At 48.1% G+C, this 16,133-nt stretch overlaps 1 protein-coding gene across 1 annotated transcript; it reads left to right on the top strand.

Annotated features, from left to right (window-relative positions):
* Positions 1–3,632: 3,632 nt before the first annotated feature.
* On the top strand, positions 3,633–15,867 carry PFDN4 (prefoldin subunit 4). Its single transcript, XM_043479799.1, has 4 exons — positions 3,633–3,915; positions 12,842–12,949; positions 13,759–13,899; positions 15,477–15,867. Exons 1-4 carry the CDS (start codon positions 3,892–3,894, stop codon positions 15,606–15,608), a joined length of 405 nt encoding a protein of 134 aa, XP_043335734.1. The 5' UTR covers positions 3,633–3,891; the 3' UTR covers positions 15,609–15,867.
* Positions 15,868–16,133: the final 266 nt, after the last annotated feature.

The following is a 16,133-nucleotide window of genomic DNA, read 5'->3' on the forward strand; positions in this document are numbered from 1 at the left end:
CAGGCTAACAATATTGTGATCGTTTTAGGCGTACAGCAAAGTGATTCAGTTTGATATATATATACACTCATCTCTTCCTTTTCACATTCTTTCCGGCTCAGGTTGTTACATAGTATCGAGAGGAGTTCTCTGCCCTGCAGCAGTGATCCGGTGGCCTCCGCCCGCAGCGGCTTGGAGCGGGGTTTGGGTTCCCAGCCACAGATGGAGGCCGGTGGAGGTGGTGAAGCACCAGTTCCTAGACCAGTGGTCAGTGACGAGGGCCCTGGTCCTCCGGCTTTGCAGAGAAGAATCTCCACAAAGATGGAAAGCAGTGAAGCAAGTGAAGTATTTATTAGGTGGGAAGAGAGTACAGGCCATGTGGACAGATGCAGGGGACAGCCCCCGAGTCACGCCCTCGGGGCGGTTTGAATCCCTTTCACGGGACACTTCTCTGGGTTTCCTTCGGCTAGTCACCTTGGTTTGCCTGGATCACAGCTCGTGTTTGGTATATCTGGGGATCCTCCCACCGGTGAGCAGGCATCTCTTAGCCAAGATGGATTTTACTGAACAGCATGTGGGTAGAGAACATCCCTTGACTGACTCCCCTTGGCCTCCGAGGAGCTTCTCTGCACGTGTGTGGTGGGCCAGGTCTCCTGACCTGGAGGAGAAGTCGCTGGTCTCAGCAGACCCCCTCCCTTCATGTCCTGCTATTCTTATCTCAGTGGTTCAGACCACAGGGAGGGAAGCTCCAACTGCTTTACCCGGGGGGCCCATCTCCTCCTGCCTCAGCAGGGCCTTGCTGGTTATCCATTTTAAATCTAGCCTTGTGTCCCTGTCCATCCCAAACTCTATCTCTTCTTCTCATTCTTCCCCCACTATCCATAATTTACTCTAAGTCTGTGAGTCTGTTTCTGTAAAAACTCAAATATTGTTGAGTGAAATCTCCTGTTTCAAATATTGGTTCAATTTTAAAAAAATACTGTATGGGTCAAAAAAGAACCCCAAACAAAGCATATCTTGCATGCGGTCGCTGGGCGGCCAGTTTTCTGTCCAGTATAAGGGAATGTGTTCCTTCATCCACTGGGGACAGTATTTTCAAGAGCTTATTGGGATTTTCCTTCCTGACCTGGAGTCTCTGATTGTCCCCATTTGGACCCTAGGTTGCCTTCTTCTGTGGGTCCAACTAGATAGGGGCAGTCTTAAGCTGGAGGGAAAAAAACAAACAGAAGCATAGGTAGGAAATACTCAATATCAAGGAGGATAACGGGGAGCCGAGGGGGAAAGGGGTGGTGAGACATGGAAGGGGAAGAAAGACCTCGAACCAGAGGGGGCCAGTTCAGCACCAAGGCTGGGGGCCTGCCTGCTGCCCGTCCAGGTTAAATGATGCTCTCCCAAGCCTTGAGACCCTGTCCAGCCCTGGTCTGCCCTGAGCTCTCTGAACGGCCCCAGCTGATGCCTGATGACCCAACAGCAAAGGACTGTGGGCTGCTGGCCCAACAATGCTCCCTTCTTTCTCTTCGTAGTGGTCAGAAGCCCGGGCTAGTTTTATTTTCAGGAAGCCACATTTCCAGCCTCGAGGAAGTAGTCATCATTGTTTAAGGTAATCATTAATCCTGTTGCTTTTGGCCAGTGATTGAAGTGGGTGTAGTGAAAATCACTCAGTCACGTCTGACTCCTTGCAACCCCATGGACTGAAGCACGCCAGGCTTCCCTGTCCTTCATTATCTCCTGGAGTTTGCTCAAACTCATGCCCATTGAGTCGGTGATGCCATCCAACCATCTCATCCTCTGTCCTCCCCTTCTCCTTCCACCTTCAATCTGTCTCACCATCACAGTCTCTTCCAACGAGTCAGTTCTTAGCATCAGGTGGCCAAAGTATTGGAGCTTCAGCATCAGTCCTTCCAATGAATATTCAGAGTTGATTTCTTTTAAGATTGACTGGTTTGGTCTCCTTGCTGTCCAACGGAACTCTCAAGAGTCTTCTCTAACATCACAGTTCAAAAGCATCAATTCCTTGGCGCTCAGCCTTATTTATGGTCCAACTCTCATATCCATATATGACCACTGGAAAAACTATAGCTTTGACTATATGGACCTTTGTTGGCAAAGTGATGTCTCTGCTTTTTAATATGCTGTTTAGGTTTGTCATAACTTTTCTTCCAAGGAGCAGGTGTCTTTTAATTTCCTGGCTGCAGTCACTGTCCGCAATGATTTTGGAGCCCAAGAAAATAAAGTCAGTTTCCATCTTTTCCTCATTCTCAATGGCTACCTCCAGAGAGCCCTTTCTGATCATTTGCTTCTGTTCTTCTCTGTCTCAGCCCTTCACTCGTTTCTCCCTTGTGCACTTGGCACCATTTGTAATGACTTTGCTTTCTATTTTGATGTGAACCATTTTTAAAGTCTTTATTGAATTTGTTACAATATCGCTTCTGTTTTATGTTTTGGTTTGAGGCATGTGGGATTTTAGCTGCCCCACAGGGATCAAACCCTGAACCTCTCCGCATTGGAAGGCAAAGTCTTAGCCATTGGGCCACCAGAGAAGTCCTGATATTACACTTATATGTTTTATCTCCCCCTCCACTGTCTGTTTCTGCAACACCTTTAAATGTTGCTAGTTAACGAACTTTTAAATGAATGCGTGTCATTGATGGAGAGTCCAGTACAGGACAGATCCTGTGAAGCGATTTAACCCTGAAAAAACAAAAACTTCATTCAGCAAATATATATTGAGCGCACATGAGCTATGCACACGGAACACCCAGTGCAAAGGGCTTGGATCTGGGGCCGGACCGCGGCGGAGGGGCGGCGCCACGCGGGGCCGAGTGCCGTGGTGGGGAAGCGGGCTGTGCCACAGGGCATCCTTGTCCCCTTCTCCCCCGGAGGAGGGCAGGGCAGCCCGCTCCGGCGTCCTTCCTGGAGAATCCCGCGGACAGGGGCGCCTGGCGGCCACAGTCCATGGCGTCCCGAAGAGTCGGACACGACTGAAGCGACTTAGCCCAAATCCCCATTTCCCAAAGAGGAAACTGGGGCTTCGAGAAATGACACTTGTCCAGAGCAATTCTCAAATTTGTCCCTGAGATTTTTTCAGGGGATCTCCGGAGGGCCTCCTTTTTTTTAACTTCATACCTATGTGAGATCTTCATCTGTGTCAATTAAACAACATATTGCCAGGAAGTGAATAAAGAGGCAGGTGTGGGAACCTAAACTTCCATTGCCGGCCGTTAAAGAGATTTGCAAGAATGTGTAACTATGCCATTATTCTCAATATTTCTTTTCTTTTTTTTTTTTTGGTCTTGGAAAATAGAGTTATTTTAAAGTGTTGCTTATAATACATAGGGAAGGGATGTTTTACTATTTTAAATTAATAAGTACATTCAAAAATTGTTTTCATTTCTGGTGTGGTAAACATCGATGAATATAGAACAGAAGTTCTCTGGGGTCCTCAGTGACTTTTAAGAGTGTAAAGACAAAAAAAGGACAATGGAGACTCGGGAGGCACGCGCGTGCGCGTATACAGTAAGCGCAGAATGAATGAAGCCCGGCAGGGCAGGCTCCTCCCCGCGTCGCCGCGCGCTCGTCAGGGAGGCGGGGGCCCGGCACCAGCGCTCGGCGCCCCCTGCCGCCCGCCGCCCGCGCCGCAGCCGCGCCGCCCGCGCCGCAGCCGCGTCGCCCGCCCACAGGCGTGCCTGCCCCTTTAATTGGCGCATACCAAGTCCTTCCCGGTTGCAGGTCCCCCCGAGCCCGGGCGCGAGGAGCCGCCGGCCGGAGGCCCGGTCGGGGGGATGTGGAGCCGGCGCTGCGTCCGCCGCGGGTCCGGGCCGAGGGCGAGCGAGTCCGGGCCGAGGGCGAGCGAGGGCGGGCGCGGGGCCGCTCGGCCGCCCTCCCCGCCTCGCGCCGTAGCGCAGTCCCAAGATGGCGGCCACCATGAAGAAGGCGGTGAGGGGGCTCGGCGGGCGGGCGGCCCGGGGACCGGGGGGCGGCGGGACTGGGAGCTGGGCGGGCGGGCGGCCGGGGGTCGGGGGACAGGGGGGCGGCGGGCCGGGGGGCGGGCGGGCGGCCGGGGCCGGGGGACCGCGGGGCGGCGGGCCGGGGAGCTGGGCGGGCCGGGGTCGGCGGGCCGGGGCGGGCGGCCGGGATGGGGGCTCGGCGACCGGGGCGGCTCCCGGTGCCGCGGGGTCCCCAGGCCCACCCAGCCGCCCTGGAGGAGCAGGGTCCGCCCGGCGGCGCCGAGGGCCCTGGAGAGGCCGGGGCCCCGCCTCGGGCTGTGGCCGGAGGGGCCGACTGCTGCCGGCATGCGGCCAACCCTCGCAGCTTCACGGGGGCCGCCGGCACCCGCCGTCGCCCGGGAGCCGAGGCCCAGGGCCGGAGCTCGCAACCCGCGCCCCGCGCCCGCCCGCGCCCTGCAGGCCCGGCCGCCCGCACCGAGGGCGCGCGGTGCCCGGAGCCGCCTGCTTGTTCCCTCTGCTACCTCCAGTCTAGCCGGGGACGGACGGAGAAGCAGAGCTGTGAGCGGTTTCCCGGTGACTCAGCTAATAAGCAGAACCCGAGTGCACACCCAGGTTTAATTTTGTCTTTCCCCAAAGCCCACATTTTATCCTACTGAGCAAGTAAAGCGCCTCTTCAGGGCTTATCGCTTGGTGAGGCTACCGGTGCTTGATACCTGCATAGAAAGAAATTAACGTGCAGAGGGGCAAGGCGATCAGAGCGTCTGATGCTTATGAGGCTGTACTAGGCGCCGATCCAAGCGCATTCCGTACGGTATTTTAATCCTCGACTCCTTTTAGGGTCATGCTGCGTTTATTTTTATTTTACAAATGAAGAACCTGAACCACAGAGGCAGAGTTAGGGTTGAAATAAATAAAGATGGAAGCTCTGCCTCCAGAGCCTGTGTGTAACTTCCATGGTGTCTGATGAGAGTCCGCTGGCTGAAGGCATTGGCTCCGTAGGTTTTGTCTTTTTCCTTCAGTCCTCTTCCGAGACCGCGTGGTAATGTGCTTCCATTGCGTTCGGCTCCACACTACCTCACAGCCTTTAGCCACCTGCTCTTGCTGTGGGATGACCATTCAGGTTTGCCGGAGCCAGAGGGGTTGCTGAAACTGGGACAGCTCCAGGCAAACCAAGGCGAGTCACTCCTTCTACTGGTCTGTCATCCACAAATTCTTGTGGGGTTCCAGAGTTGAGTTTAGGGCCTTGGTGATTGAGAAATGAGCGAGATTCATTTGGCCTCTGTTTTCTGTTTATATTGAGCCCGCTGTCACGTATGACCTTTAACTCCATGGAAGATAGTAGTTGTTCACCCTCTTTTGACAGATGTAGAAACTGAGGTACAAAAAAAAAATAAACATCGAGGAAATGGTCGAAGAATGATTTGAACCTTGGGCTTGATCTCAGAAGTTCTGATGAACAGCATTTTCCTTTCATTCATTTAACAGACTCTCTGAGCGTGGTCAGTGGCATGTTTTCTGTTTCAGGTGACGGAGATGAGGCTGATGGGCAGTAATGAAGTTTCTTTTTCCCATTGGCTGTGCGGGGTCTTCCTTGCTGAGTGGGTTTTTCTCTAGCTGCAGAGACAGGGGCTACTCTCTCTGGCAGCGCCTGGGTTTCTCATTGCCGTGGCTTTTTTCGTGCTGTGGGACATCCGCTCTAGAATGTTGGGGCTTCAGTAGTTTCGACACGCGGGCTCAGAAGCTGTGGCTCCTGGGCTCCAGAGCACAGGCTCAGTAGTTGTGGCAAAAGGGCTGAGTTGCTTCGAGGCACGTGGGATCTTCCTGGACCAGGGGTCGAGCCTGTGTCTCCTGCATTGGCAGGTGGATTCTTTACCAATGAGCCGCCTGGGAAGGCCTAGTAATGAGCTTTTTATCTCCTTTTCCTCGTAGCTTTGTAGAACTGACACCCTTGGGGAAAGGCAGGCGTTAATCAGCTGTCACACAGAAAGGTGTTAAACTTGCAACTCTGAGAAGAACTATGAAAGAAAGGGGCTTGTGAAATGAGGGCTGGAATAGGTCTTTCTTGAGGTCAGAGAAAGCTTTGCTGAGAAGATGTGGTTTACTGGATTCCACAAGGAGGGCAGCCTGGGCGCATTCAGTGAAAAGCTGGCCAGGAGGAAGGGATTGGGGCGGGAGCAGGCTGAACCATAAGGCAAAGGACTTTTGGAGGGGAAGGTGACGGCCCAAACACAAGGCTCTCTTCTTTATCTTAGGAAGGCTCTCATAGGCACAACATCTTCCTGTAGGTGTTTCTGGCACTGGGGACAGTTTCTAATAGGTTAGCGACATGTGCGTCTTCCTCTCTGCTGACTCTCAGAGAAGACAGAGGCATACCAAAAGGGTGAGAACAAAATATCATAGGACAGCCCTGGGAGTTTAAGAAGAGCTCTTTGCAATCTGGAGTGCTTTACACTGGGTATTTGTAACATCCACTGGGTCATGACTTTTTATGGTGAGAAGTTAAGATGAGATGACGATTCAGTCTTAACATCTCCAAAGTTCTCCTTTCTCAGACCTGGTTCTTGGCCTGGGTGGGGACTACAGTCTGATTTTTGTTTATACATCCTGAGGGCAAATGTCTCTTCCTCAGAGAAGCCACCTTTGACATTTCAAAGAAGCCCTCCAACACTTCCATGTCTTATTAAACTATTTTGCTTTCACTGTCACATGTATCACTAACTAGCAAAAACTCTTACTTTTTACCTAGCTCTTACACTAGAATGTAAGCGTGCCAGGACTCATGAGGGGGAACGCACATTGCCCTGTTGCTAAGTCATGTCCGTCTCTTGGAGACCCCATGGGCTGTAGCCCGCCAGGCTCCTCTGTCCATGGGATTTCCCAGGCAAGAATACCGGAGTGGGCTGCCATTTCCTACTCCAGGGAACCTTCCTGACCCAGGAATGGAACCCAGGTCTCCTGCATTGGCAGGTGGATTCTTTACCACTGAGGCTCCAGGAAAGCCCTCCTGTGCTTAGGAAATGCTAAATTAATGAATGACTGTTCATATGAAAGATGAAAAAAAAAATTTGTATTGTAAAAACTGGGTAGACAACCTTTAATAAACAAAAATTAAAGCAGATTAAAATTAGCCAGAGTTTGCTATAGGATGTTTAGAATCCTAGGGGCCCAGCTGTGGGTCCAGCCTACTGGTGATGTGGTCCCAGACTCAGTGTGAGCATGACTGAGGGTGAGTCCCTTCCTCCCAGGGTCCCAGGAGAGGCTGATGCTCCCGGGAAGGGTGCAGTTGTAGTGCAGGGGATTTTAATTTTCACCTGAAATCTTGAGCAGTCACATTTCTCTTAAGCCTAGCAGAATTTTCTTCCAGACCTGGGTCTGTTCTTTGTAATGATTTTTGGCAAACTTTATTCAGAAAATAAAGCACTTAGCTGTCGTTTACTGAAAGGTGACTCCATCCCCAGGCCCGTTGCTGGGTGCTCATTTTTATCTCTTCTGGAAGGTAGGAATAGCTTCCCCGCCTTACAGATGACAAAGCCGAGGTGTCTCCAGAGAACTGGATGAGTTGCCCGTGGTTCCTGTTTGCTTGGATTTGAAGCCACTCTTGCTGTTTCCTCCACTCTGTGACGCCTCCAGTACTATGAAAGTCTCCTTCTTCCTTGGGTTATTTTGGCTTCGTGAACGGAAGTAACTACATCTGCCTTTTCTCCTGACCTTTCGGGACATGGGTCCCTTTAAGAACGGGTGAAAGCCATGAAGAGCCTTCTAGAAGGATGCACACATAACGCAGCACGCCGCACACGGTGTCAGGGAGTAGGTGGACCTCTCACAGTCTGCACTCCCAGTTTAGAATTACGCCCTCCCTGCCAAAATGGAGCCTCCAGCAGCGGAGGAGTGTTCTAGGTCAGCAAGATGAAAACGGAAGCCGCAGTCAGGGACGGTGCTGACTTACTTGTCTCTTTCCACCGCGGGTTAGGCAGTGGGTGTTGGCCTCACACCCTGGCTTCAGCCCTTAACCCCAGGGAGAGAACCACAGTCACAGAAATGAACCACAGGGTCCCGTGTGCTGGGGGCTGCTGCTCGGCGAGGCTGCAGCGGGAACCACCTGCTTTGGAAAGATAGAAGGCAGGTGGCCAGACTCCGCAGCTTTTCAGAAAGCCCTCGTCGGTGAGTCTGACTGAACACGCTTCAGATGCAGGCTCAGAAACTGCACGGAGCCCCAGCTGTGTTCCCGGTGAGCCCTGTGCTGGGCTTCCCGGGGATCAGCCTCCGAAGCCTTCCCATGACAGGTGATCTGTGAATGCGTGCAGGCTTCTAAAGACTCAGTATTTTAATTCAGCAGGAGTGGGGAGCCTAGAATTCTCTGTTCCCTGTTGGCTTAGAGAGTTGAAACTTCTTTTTAATGTAAATTTATTTATTTTTAATTGGAAGATAATTGCTTTACAATATTGTGATGGTTTCTGCCATACATCAACATAGATCAGCCACAGGTGTACACATGTCCCCTCCTGCTTGAAACCTCCCTCCCCGCTCCCATCCCATCCCGTCCCGTCCCTCTAGGTTGTCACAGAGCCCCGGGTGTGAGCTCCCTGCGTCATACAGAAATTCCCTCTGGTTATCTAACGGTACATACGGCAGGGAGCTGAGACTCCTGTGTGGGGAGATGACGCGAATGCGGACGCGTCTGTGTGTGGCCTTCGCTTTAGCGTCTGCATCGTATAGCACGGTGCGTCCCAACTTCATGCTCATAGAAGTTACACACCAGGTTGAACATTCAAAGCTATATGTATATCCCATTGTAAAGGGCTTTTTTCCCAAGATAGCTACTGGGTCTCTGATGAGGCTGATGCATGTTTATTGGGTGATGGGAGCCTGGGTCAGGGAGGGCTGAGTTCTAGGTGTCTGCATGTATGTTCTGACCACTAAGCTCCCTACTGCTTGAGACAACAGGTTGCCTGTCAAATGAAAGCAATAAAAGTCACTGGTCATGAGAGAGCAGGTGAAAAGATAGGGTGTGGGGTGGTTATTCTGAACCATTACTGTTGGTAATGGAGCCTACAGTAGTCCTTGTTGAAGCTGTCTCTTTCCTCCTTTAAATTGTAACCATGTGCCCTTGTTCCTGTCTTTTAAGTGAGGGGAAACTAAGGAAGTCTGTTATTTAAAAGATTTTGTAAAAATATGTGGTCCCTCATTAATCACTTGACTATCCTCCAATATAAAAGACAATTAAAACAATTTTTTATTTAATAAAATTAAAATTAGAAACAGGAAAGTGAAAAGGGGAAGGAAACAACAAAAAAGATGGTTCCCCTTTGAAAATCTGAAGCCAAGGACTTCCTGCTCCTTCTAGACACGTGTGACTGCATGTGTAAAACACGCACTTGCAGACACACACACTTTGCCTTTAATTTCCGCGTGCTCGTGGGTCTCTCTGGCTCTGGAGCCGGACCCCAGGCTCTGCCCCTGGCTGTCTGTGTGGCTTTGGGCAAATTCCTCAACCTCTCTCTGCCAGGCTTTCTGTAGAATAGCGGTGCTAATGATCCTGCTTACTAAGGCTGATTGGGGGATTAGCTGCTGCTGCTAAGTCGCGTCAGTCATCAGTCCTGTCCGACCCTGCGCGACCCTGTAGACGGCAGCCCACTAGGCTCCCCGTCCCTGGGATTCTCCAGGCAAGAACACTGCAGTGGGCTGCCATTTCCTTCTCCAATGCAGGAAAGTGAAAAGTGAAAGTGAAGTCGCTCCGTTGTGTCTGACTCTTAGCGACCCCATGGACTGCAGCCCACCAGGCTCCTCTGTCCATGGGATTTTCCAGGCGAGAGCACTGGGTGCCTGCTCCGTGGGGGATCAGCAGCAGTAATAAGTACTTAGAAAGCCCTGGGCACGCAGTAAGTGCTCAGTGAATGCTGCTGTTTGGTCACTCAGTCAGGTCTGACCCTCTGCCTCCCCATGGACTCCCCAGGCTCCTCTGTCCGTGGGATTTCCCAGGCAAGAATAATGGAGTGGGTTGCCATTCCTTTTTCCAGTAAACGTTAGCTATTACTGATATGACTCCATACTTTGTCATGTAAGCTGTCTAATTTTATTTACTGATTTAACCACATTAATCACATCAGTTCAGTTCAGTCGCTCAGTTGTGACTCTTTGCGACCCCATGGACTGCAGCACGCCAGGCCTCCCTGTTCATCACCAACTCCTGGAGTTTACCCATACTCGGGTCCATTGAGTCGGTGATGCCACCCAACCATCTCATCCTCTGTCGTCCCCTTCTCCCGCCTTCAATCTTTCCCAGCATCAGGGTCTTTTCAAACGAGTCAGCTCTTTGCGTCAGGTGGCCACAAGTATTGGAGTTTCAGCTTCAACATCAGTCCTTCCAGTGAATATTCAGGACTGATTTCCTATAGGATGGACTGGTTGGGTCTCCTTGCAGTCCAAGGGACTCTCAAGAGTCTTCTCCAACACCACAGTTCAAAAGCATCAATTCTTCAATGCTCAGTTTTCTTTATAGTTCAACTCATCCATACGTGACTACTGGAAAAACCATAGCCTTGACTAGACGGACCTTGTTGGCAAAGCAATATCTCTGCTTTTTAATATGCTGTTTGGGTGGGCCATAACTTTTCTTCCAAGGAGCAAGTGTCTTAATTTTGTGGCTGCAGTCATCTGCAGTGATTTTGGAGCCCCCCAAAATAAAGTCAGTCACTGTTTCCACTGTTTCCCCATCTATTTGCCATGAAGTGATGGGACCAGATGCCATGATCTTTGTTTTCTGAATGTTGAGCTTTAAGCCAACTTTTTCACTCTCCTCTTTCACTTTCAAGAGGCTCTTTAGTTCTTCTTTGCTTTTCTGCCATAAGTGTGGTGTCATCTGCATATCTGAGGTTATTGATATTTCTGTGGCAATCTTGATTCCGGCTTGTGCTTCATCCAGCCCAGTGTTTCTCATGATGTACTCTGCATATAAGTTAAATAAGCAGGGTGACAATATACAGCCTTGACATACTCCTTTCCTGATTTGGAACCAGTCTGTTGTTCCATGTTCAGTTCTAACTGTTGCTTCCTGACCTGCATACAGATTTCTCAAGAGGCAGGTCAGGCATTCTGGTATTCCCATCTCTTGAAGAATTTTCCAGAGTTTATTGTGATCCACACAGTCAAAGGCTTTGGCATAGTCAAGAATGCAGAAGTAGATGTTTTTCTGGAATTCTCTCACTTTTTCGATGATTCAGTGGATGTTAGCAGATTGATCTGGTTCCTCTGCCTTTTCTAAATCCAGCGTGAACATCTGTAGTTTACGGTTCACATATTGCTGAAGCCTGGCTTGGAGAATTTTGAGCATTACTTTGCTAGCATGTGAGATGAGTGCAATTGTGCGGTAGTTTGAATATTCTTTGGCATTGCCTTTCTTTGGGATTGGAATGAAAACTGACCTTTTCCAGTCCTGTGGCCACTGCTGAGTTTTCCAAAGTTGCTGTCATGTTGAGTGCAGCATTTCACAGCATCATCTTTCAGGATTTGAAATAGCTCAGCTGGAATTCCATCACCTCCACTAGCTTTGTTCTTAGTGATGCTTCCTGAGGCCCACTTGACTTCGCATTCCAGGATGTCTGGCTCTAGGTGAGTGATCACACCATCGTGGTTATCTGGGTCGTGAGGATCTTTTTTGTGCAGTTCTTTTGTGTATTGCCACCTCTTCTGAATATCTTCTGCTTCTGTTAGGTCCCTACCATTTCTGTCCTTTATCGAACCTATCTTTGCATGAAATGTTCCCTTGGTATCTCTGGTTTTCTTTAGGAGATCTCTAGTCTTTCTCATTCTATTGTTTTCCTCTGTTTCTTTGCATTGATCACTGAGGAAGGCTTTCTTATCTCGCCTTGCTTCTTGGGAACTCTGCATTCAATATTTTTCATTTTACAGTGAATTACACCTTATTCATAGTAAAGACACGTAAGTTCTACATTAGAGCAAACGTAAACTTTTACTGTGTGTGTGGAATATAGTCACTGAAATGTATAGTGACCTCATGCCAGTGTATCAGTCAGATTAAAAATTACAGAAATGAGGGCGCTCACCCTGGTGCTCCTGGCCAGCCTGGAGGGTGGGTGGGGTGGGGAGGCGGGGGGGAGGCTCACGGGGAGGGGACGTCTGTGCTTGGGGCTGATTCAGGTTGTGCAGCAGAAGCCAGCACAACCTTGTAAAGCAGCTGCTGTTCAGTCACTAAACCGTGTCCGACTCTGCCGCCCCACGAGCTGCAGCACGCAAGCCTTCCCTGTCCTTCACTAGCTCCTGGAGTTTGCTCAGACTCCTGTCCATTGAGGTTGTTGGAACCATCTCATCTTCTGTTGCCCCTTTTCTTGCCCTCAATCTTTCCCAGCACCAGGGCCTTTTCCAATGAGTCGGCTCTTTGCATCAGGTGGCCAAAGTAAAGCAATTATCTTCCAATTAAAAATAAATTCTAAAATATTATGGAAACGGTCAGACTTCCGATAGCCTCAGTAAGCTTGAGCAAGTTTTTACTCTTAGAGAATAAACCAGTTTGAGGCATTTACCAAAATTAACTAGCACATCACTTTTGCTCCCTGGATTATCTTGATGAAAGAATGTTCCAGCTTGAGAAATTCTGCTCCAGGCCAAAAGTTGACTGACTTGATCCAGGATTTATTCTCAGTTGTTGTTTATGTTTGAAATGTTTTTGCGGATTAGGCATTCCATAGCCTATCCGGAGAGGTTATAGGTCTAACGAAGCGTCTTAAGCCTGTGGTTCTGCAGCTTGGTAGGGCCTGTGTCTGTGACGGTCTCTGCCTCTCGTGGTCCTGGACTCTGAGGACAAGCAGTTTATCGAGATATTTCAGAGTTCTGCTAAAAGCTAACTTCTAACCTCTCCATTCAGATTAATTCTACAAAACTTGTCAATGTTTTCTCAGGCTGCAGAAGACGTCAATGTCACTTTTGAAGATCAACAAAAGATAAACAAATTTGCACGGAATACAAGTAGAATCACAGAGCTGAAGGAAGAAATAGAAGTAAAAAAGGTATTGAAACTGATGTTATTTAAGAAACATGAAAGCTCTTCCTGCTGTAGCTTTTTGTAACTAAATTCAGTCCTGTGTGATTGTAGCGGTCTCAGGCTCCCCGTTGGGAGTCATGTGATACACTCCAGTTAGCTTAAGAAGGAAGATGTTAGTTGAGGGAGGTGGGCGCGGCCCGTTGTTGGGGACGTGCCCTCTGGCTGAGGGGTCGAGGAGCAGGTCGCAGAGCCTCGGCGCAGAGCCCTGGGCTGGTGATGGGGCTGCTGCTTCCCCGCTGACGCAGGGCCGTCTGCGCCCTCCTTGGGGAGGACTCTGCCCAGCGGTCCTTGGGACTTGGCCGCTGCCCACCCCAGGCCTGCGTGTCAGAGCCCACTTCTCATGGCAGCTCTCCTGGGCTGAAGGCCAGGTCAACTGTCGTTGATTAGGGGAATTTATGTTATTATTTGCTTGCATCGAGCAGAGCTGAGAAAGGCGAGTTTGTGTTTTGTTTTTATTCTGCGGTTGGAAGGCAGAAATTCCCAAGGAGAAGAGCAAAGTAGGAGACCTTCCGAGTGGCCGTGGATACCCCGTGGCCCACTCCAGGGGCCGTGGAGCAGTCTGGAGCGGTCCAGAGGGCAGCGAGTCCGTGCTCCCGTGTGCTCCCGTGGGAAACGCCGTCCAGAACATGTGCGACACTCGCATTTCAGTGTCACGGTTCCTTTGTGAAAGGGTCTCTTAGAGCATGGCGTGGGTGTCCCAGGTGACAGGTGGGCTTTACCCTCTGTTAGAGGATTTTAATGCATTTTTCATCGCTGTTCACTTCTGATATACAGAAACAACTACAAAACTTAGAAGATGCCTGTGAGGACATCATGCTTGCAGATGATGACTGCTTAATGATACCTTATCAGATCGGGGATGTTTTCATTAGTCATTCTCAAGAAGAAACACAAGAAATGTTAGAAGAAGCCAAGGTGTGTTGAAATCTCTCCCTGGAGGGTGAAGTTTAACTCTTAAATTAGGATTTTATGTCATCATAAAGAATGTGTAATTATAGATGTAGGGAAGGTCAGGGATGCCAGCTTACATTTCATGGGTCCTTCCAATGTCCTCGGCCTCCTCTGAATGCTTGTAAACATGATTTTGTTTAATCTCAAGGATGACTCTGGCGTATTTGTGGGAATCCCTGTTTAGAGTTGAAGAAGAATAGTGTCTTAGGTTATGGGACTCACTCAGAGTGACAAAGGGGATGATCTTTTGAGCCCAGAAGCTGTGGCCTAAATTTATAGTTTTCAGAAAGTACAGAATATCATAAAACAGGAAAAGAAGACCACTCGTAATCCTACTACCCAGAGGTAATCATCCATGACAGTTTCATGTGTTTCTTTTATGTTCTCTTCCTATGTGTATTTTTACATCACATTTTGGTCAGTTAACATCCTAGTGGGAGTATTTTATTGTTCCAGTCAATGTTCATTTATCCAGCAGGTCTTCACCGGGAGCCTGTTGGGGCCACATGTGCGTTAAAAGGATCATTTTTGATGACCGTTTAATGTCTTGTTGGAGGACATTGATTCAGCTTACTGTCCTCTCGTTACAGTAATTTGTTTTCACTATTTTTCTATAGGAATATTGTGGTGAACATTCTTATTAAATCTTTGTTCACCTTTAGGAAGTTTCTTTAAGGAACTAATCAGAGAAGTGTAATTACTGGGTCAGAGTATGGATTCATTGACAACATTTGGGCTTGTTAAAAATTCAGATTATTGAGTCCAGCGCCAAGAATTCCTTATTCGCGAGGCCTGGAGTGGCGCCCTGGTGACCTGGGGGCTCCGCTTTGAGAACCGCTGGCCAGATTTCTAACATGTTAACATTGCCGATACTAGCCATTCTTCTTTTGTTCAGCTATTAATGGGTATGCGTGTTATTTGTGTGAATCCATTTTTTCTTTGTCGTAGTTAAGAAAAATCCTTTTGATCCTGGCCAGGAAGGGATTTCTGACATTCTGTGCGTTTCGTGTGGCAGAGCTTCTCTGTCATAAATGAGACTCTGATTATGGCTCTCTCAGAGTCTAACTCCAGGGGCCTCATAGTTAGGAAACTGCCAGATTTTGACAAGTTGTTACTCTTAAATTATTGGTGGGAGTGTGAATTTTTATCATTTCCTCTAGTTCCATAGTTATTTTTGTGGGAAGTTGGAAGAGGCTGTGTCAGAAGACAGGCCCATGGTAAACTATTTACCTAAAATGTTTATATAGCATTCTTTTTATTGGGATATGATAATTTATTTTATCTTATTCTGTTCTTTCAAGTTAGCCAGAACTGAGAAAAGCTTGATTTAGTCTATAATAAACAAATATAGATCATGAATAAAACATGCCCACAGTCAGACTTTTGGTTTAGATTTAATTATCAGTGTTATTTAGCTGCCTGTCCAAGTTTAGGAAGTGTTTGACCCAAAATCCTTCCCAGATGTTATTTCATTCACAGATGCTCAGAATTCATCCAATTGAATAGAATTAATTTAAACTAATTTTTTTTTTTTTTTGCAGAAAAATTTGCAAGAAGAAATTGACGCCTTAGAATCCAGAGTGGAATCAATTCAGCGGGTGTTAGCAGATTTGAAAGTTCAGTTATATGCAAAATTTGGGAGTAACATAAACCTTGAAGCTGATGAAAGTTAAACATTTTATAAAATTTTTTTTAATTTGTTTAATAAACTTGGAATATTGTTTAAAATGATAATTTCCCTTCTTCAAATGAAATGGAAAGCAAAACTTTTTTTAAATTTTTCATTTATTTAATGGAAACTTGCCTATTTTCACGTCTTGCTTATTTATTTTATATTTTTAAAAGAAGACAGTATTCATCTATGTATTTTGCATAACAATTATATCAAGTGTAGGGGCTTTATGTCATGTTATTAAAATCAGTTAAGCAATCTTTCCTGTTTCTATATTGTCATTTAGAACATTTGTGCCATTTTTACTTAGAAAATTTTAACAGTTACATGTGTCTTGTTTATCTGTGTCTGTTTCAGCTGCCTTGTTTATCTGTGTCTGTTTCAGCTGCCCCTTTGAGATGATGAAAGCCCTGCTTTCATTCCATCTTACGTCTGTCTCTCTACTCACTTCCCCAACTAACACTGTCATATACTAAAACATATGTGTATACTTTATTTAATATGTGCAGTATATATTACATCTTAG

The sequence above is a fragment of the Cervus canadensis genome, chromosome 10 (assembly GCF_019320065.1).
Source record: "Cervus canadensis isolate Bull #8, Minnesota chromosome 10, ASM1932006v1, whole genome shotgun sequence".
Classification (NCBI taxonomy): domain Eukaryota; kingdom Metazoa; phylum Chordata; class Mammalia; order Artiodactyla; family Cervidae; genus Cervus; species Cervus canadensis.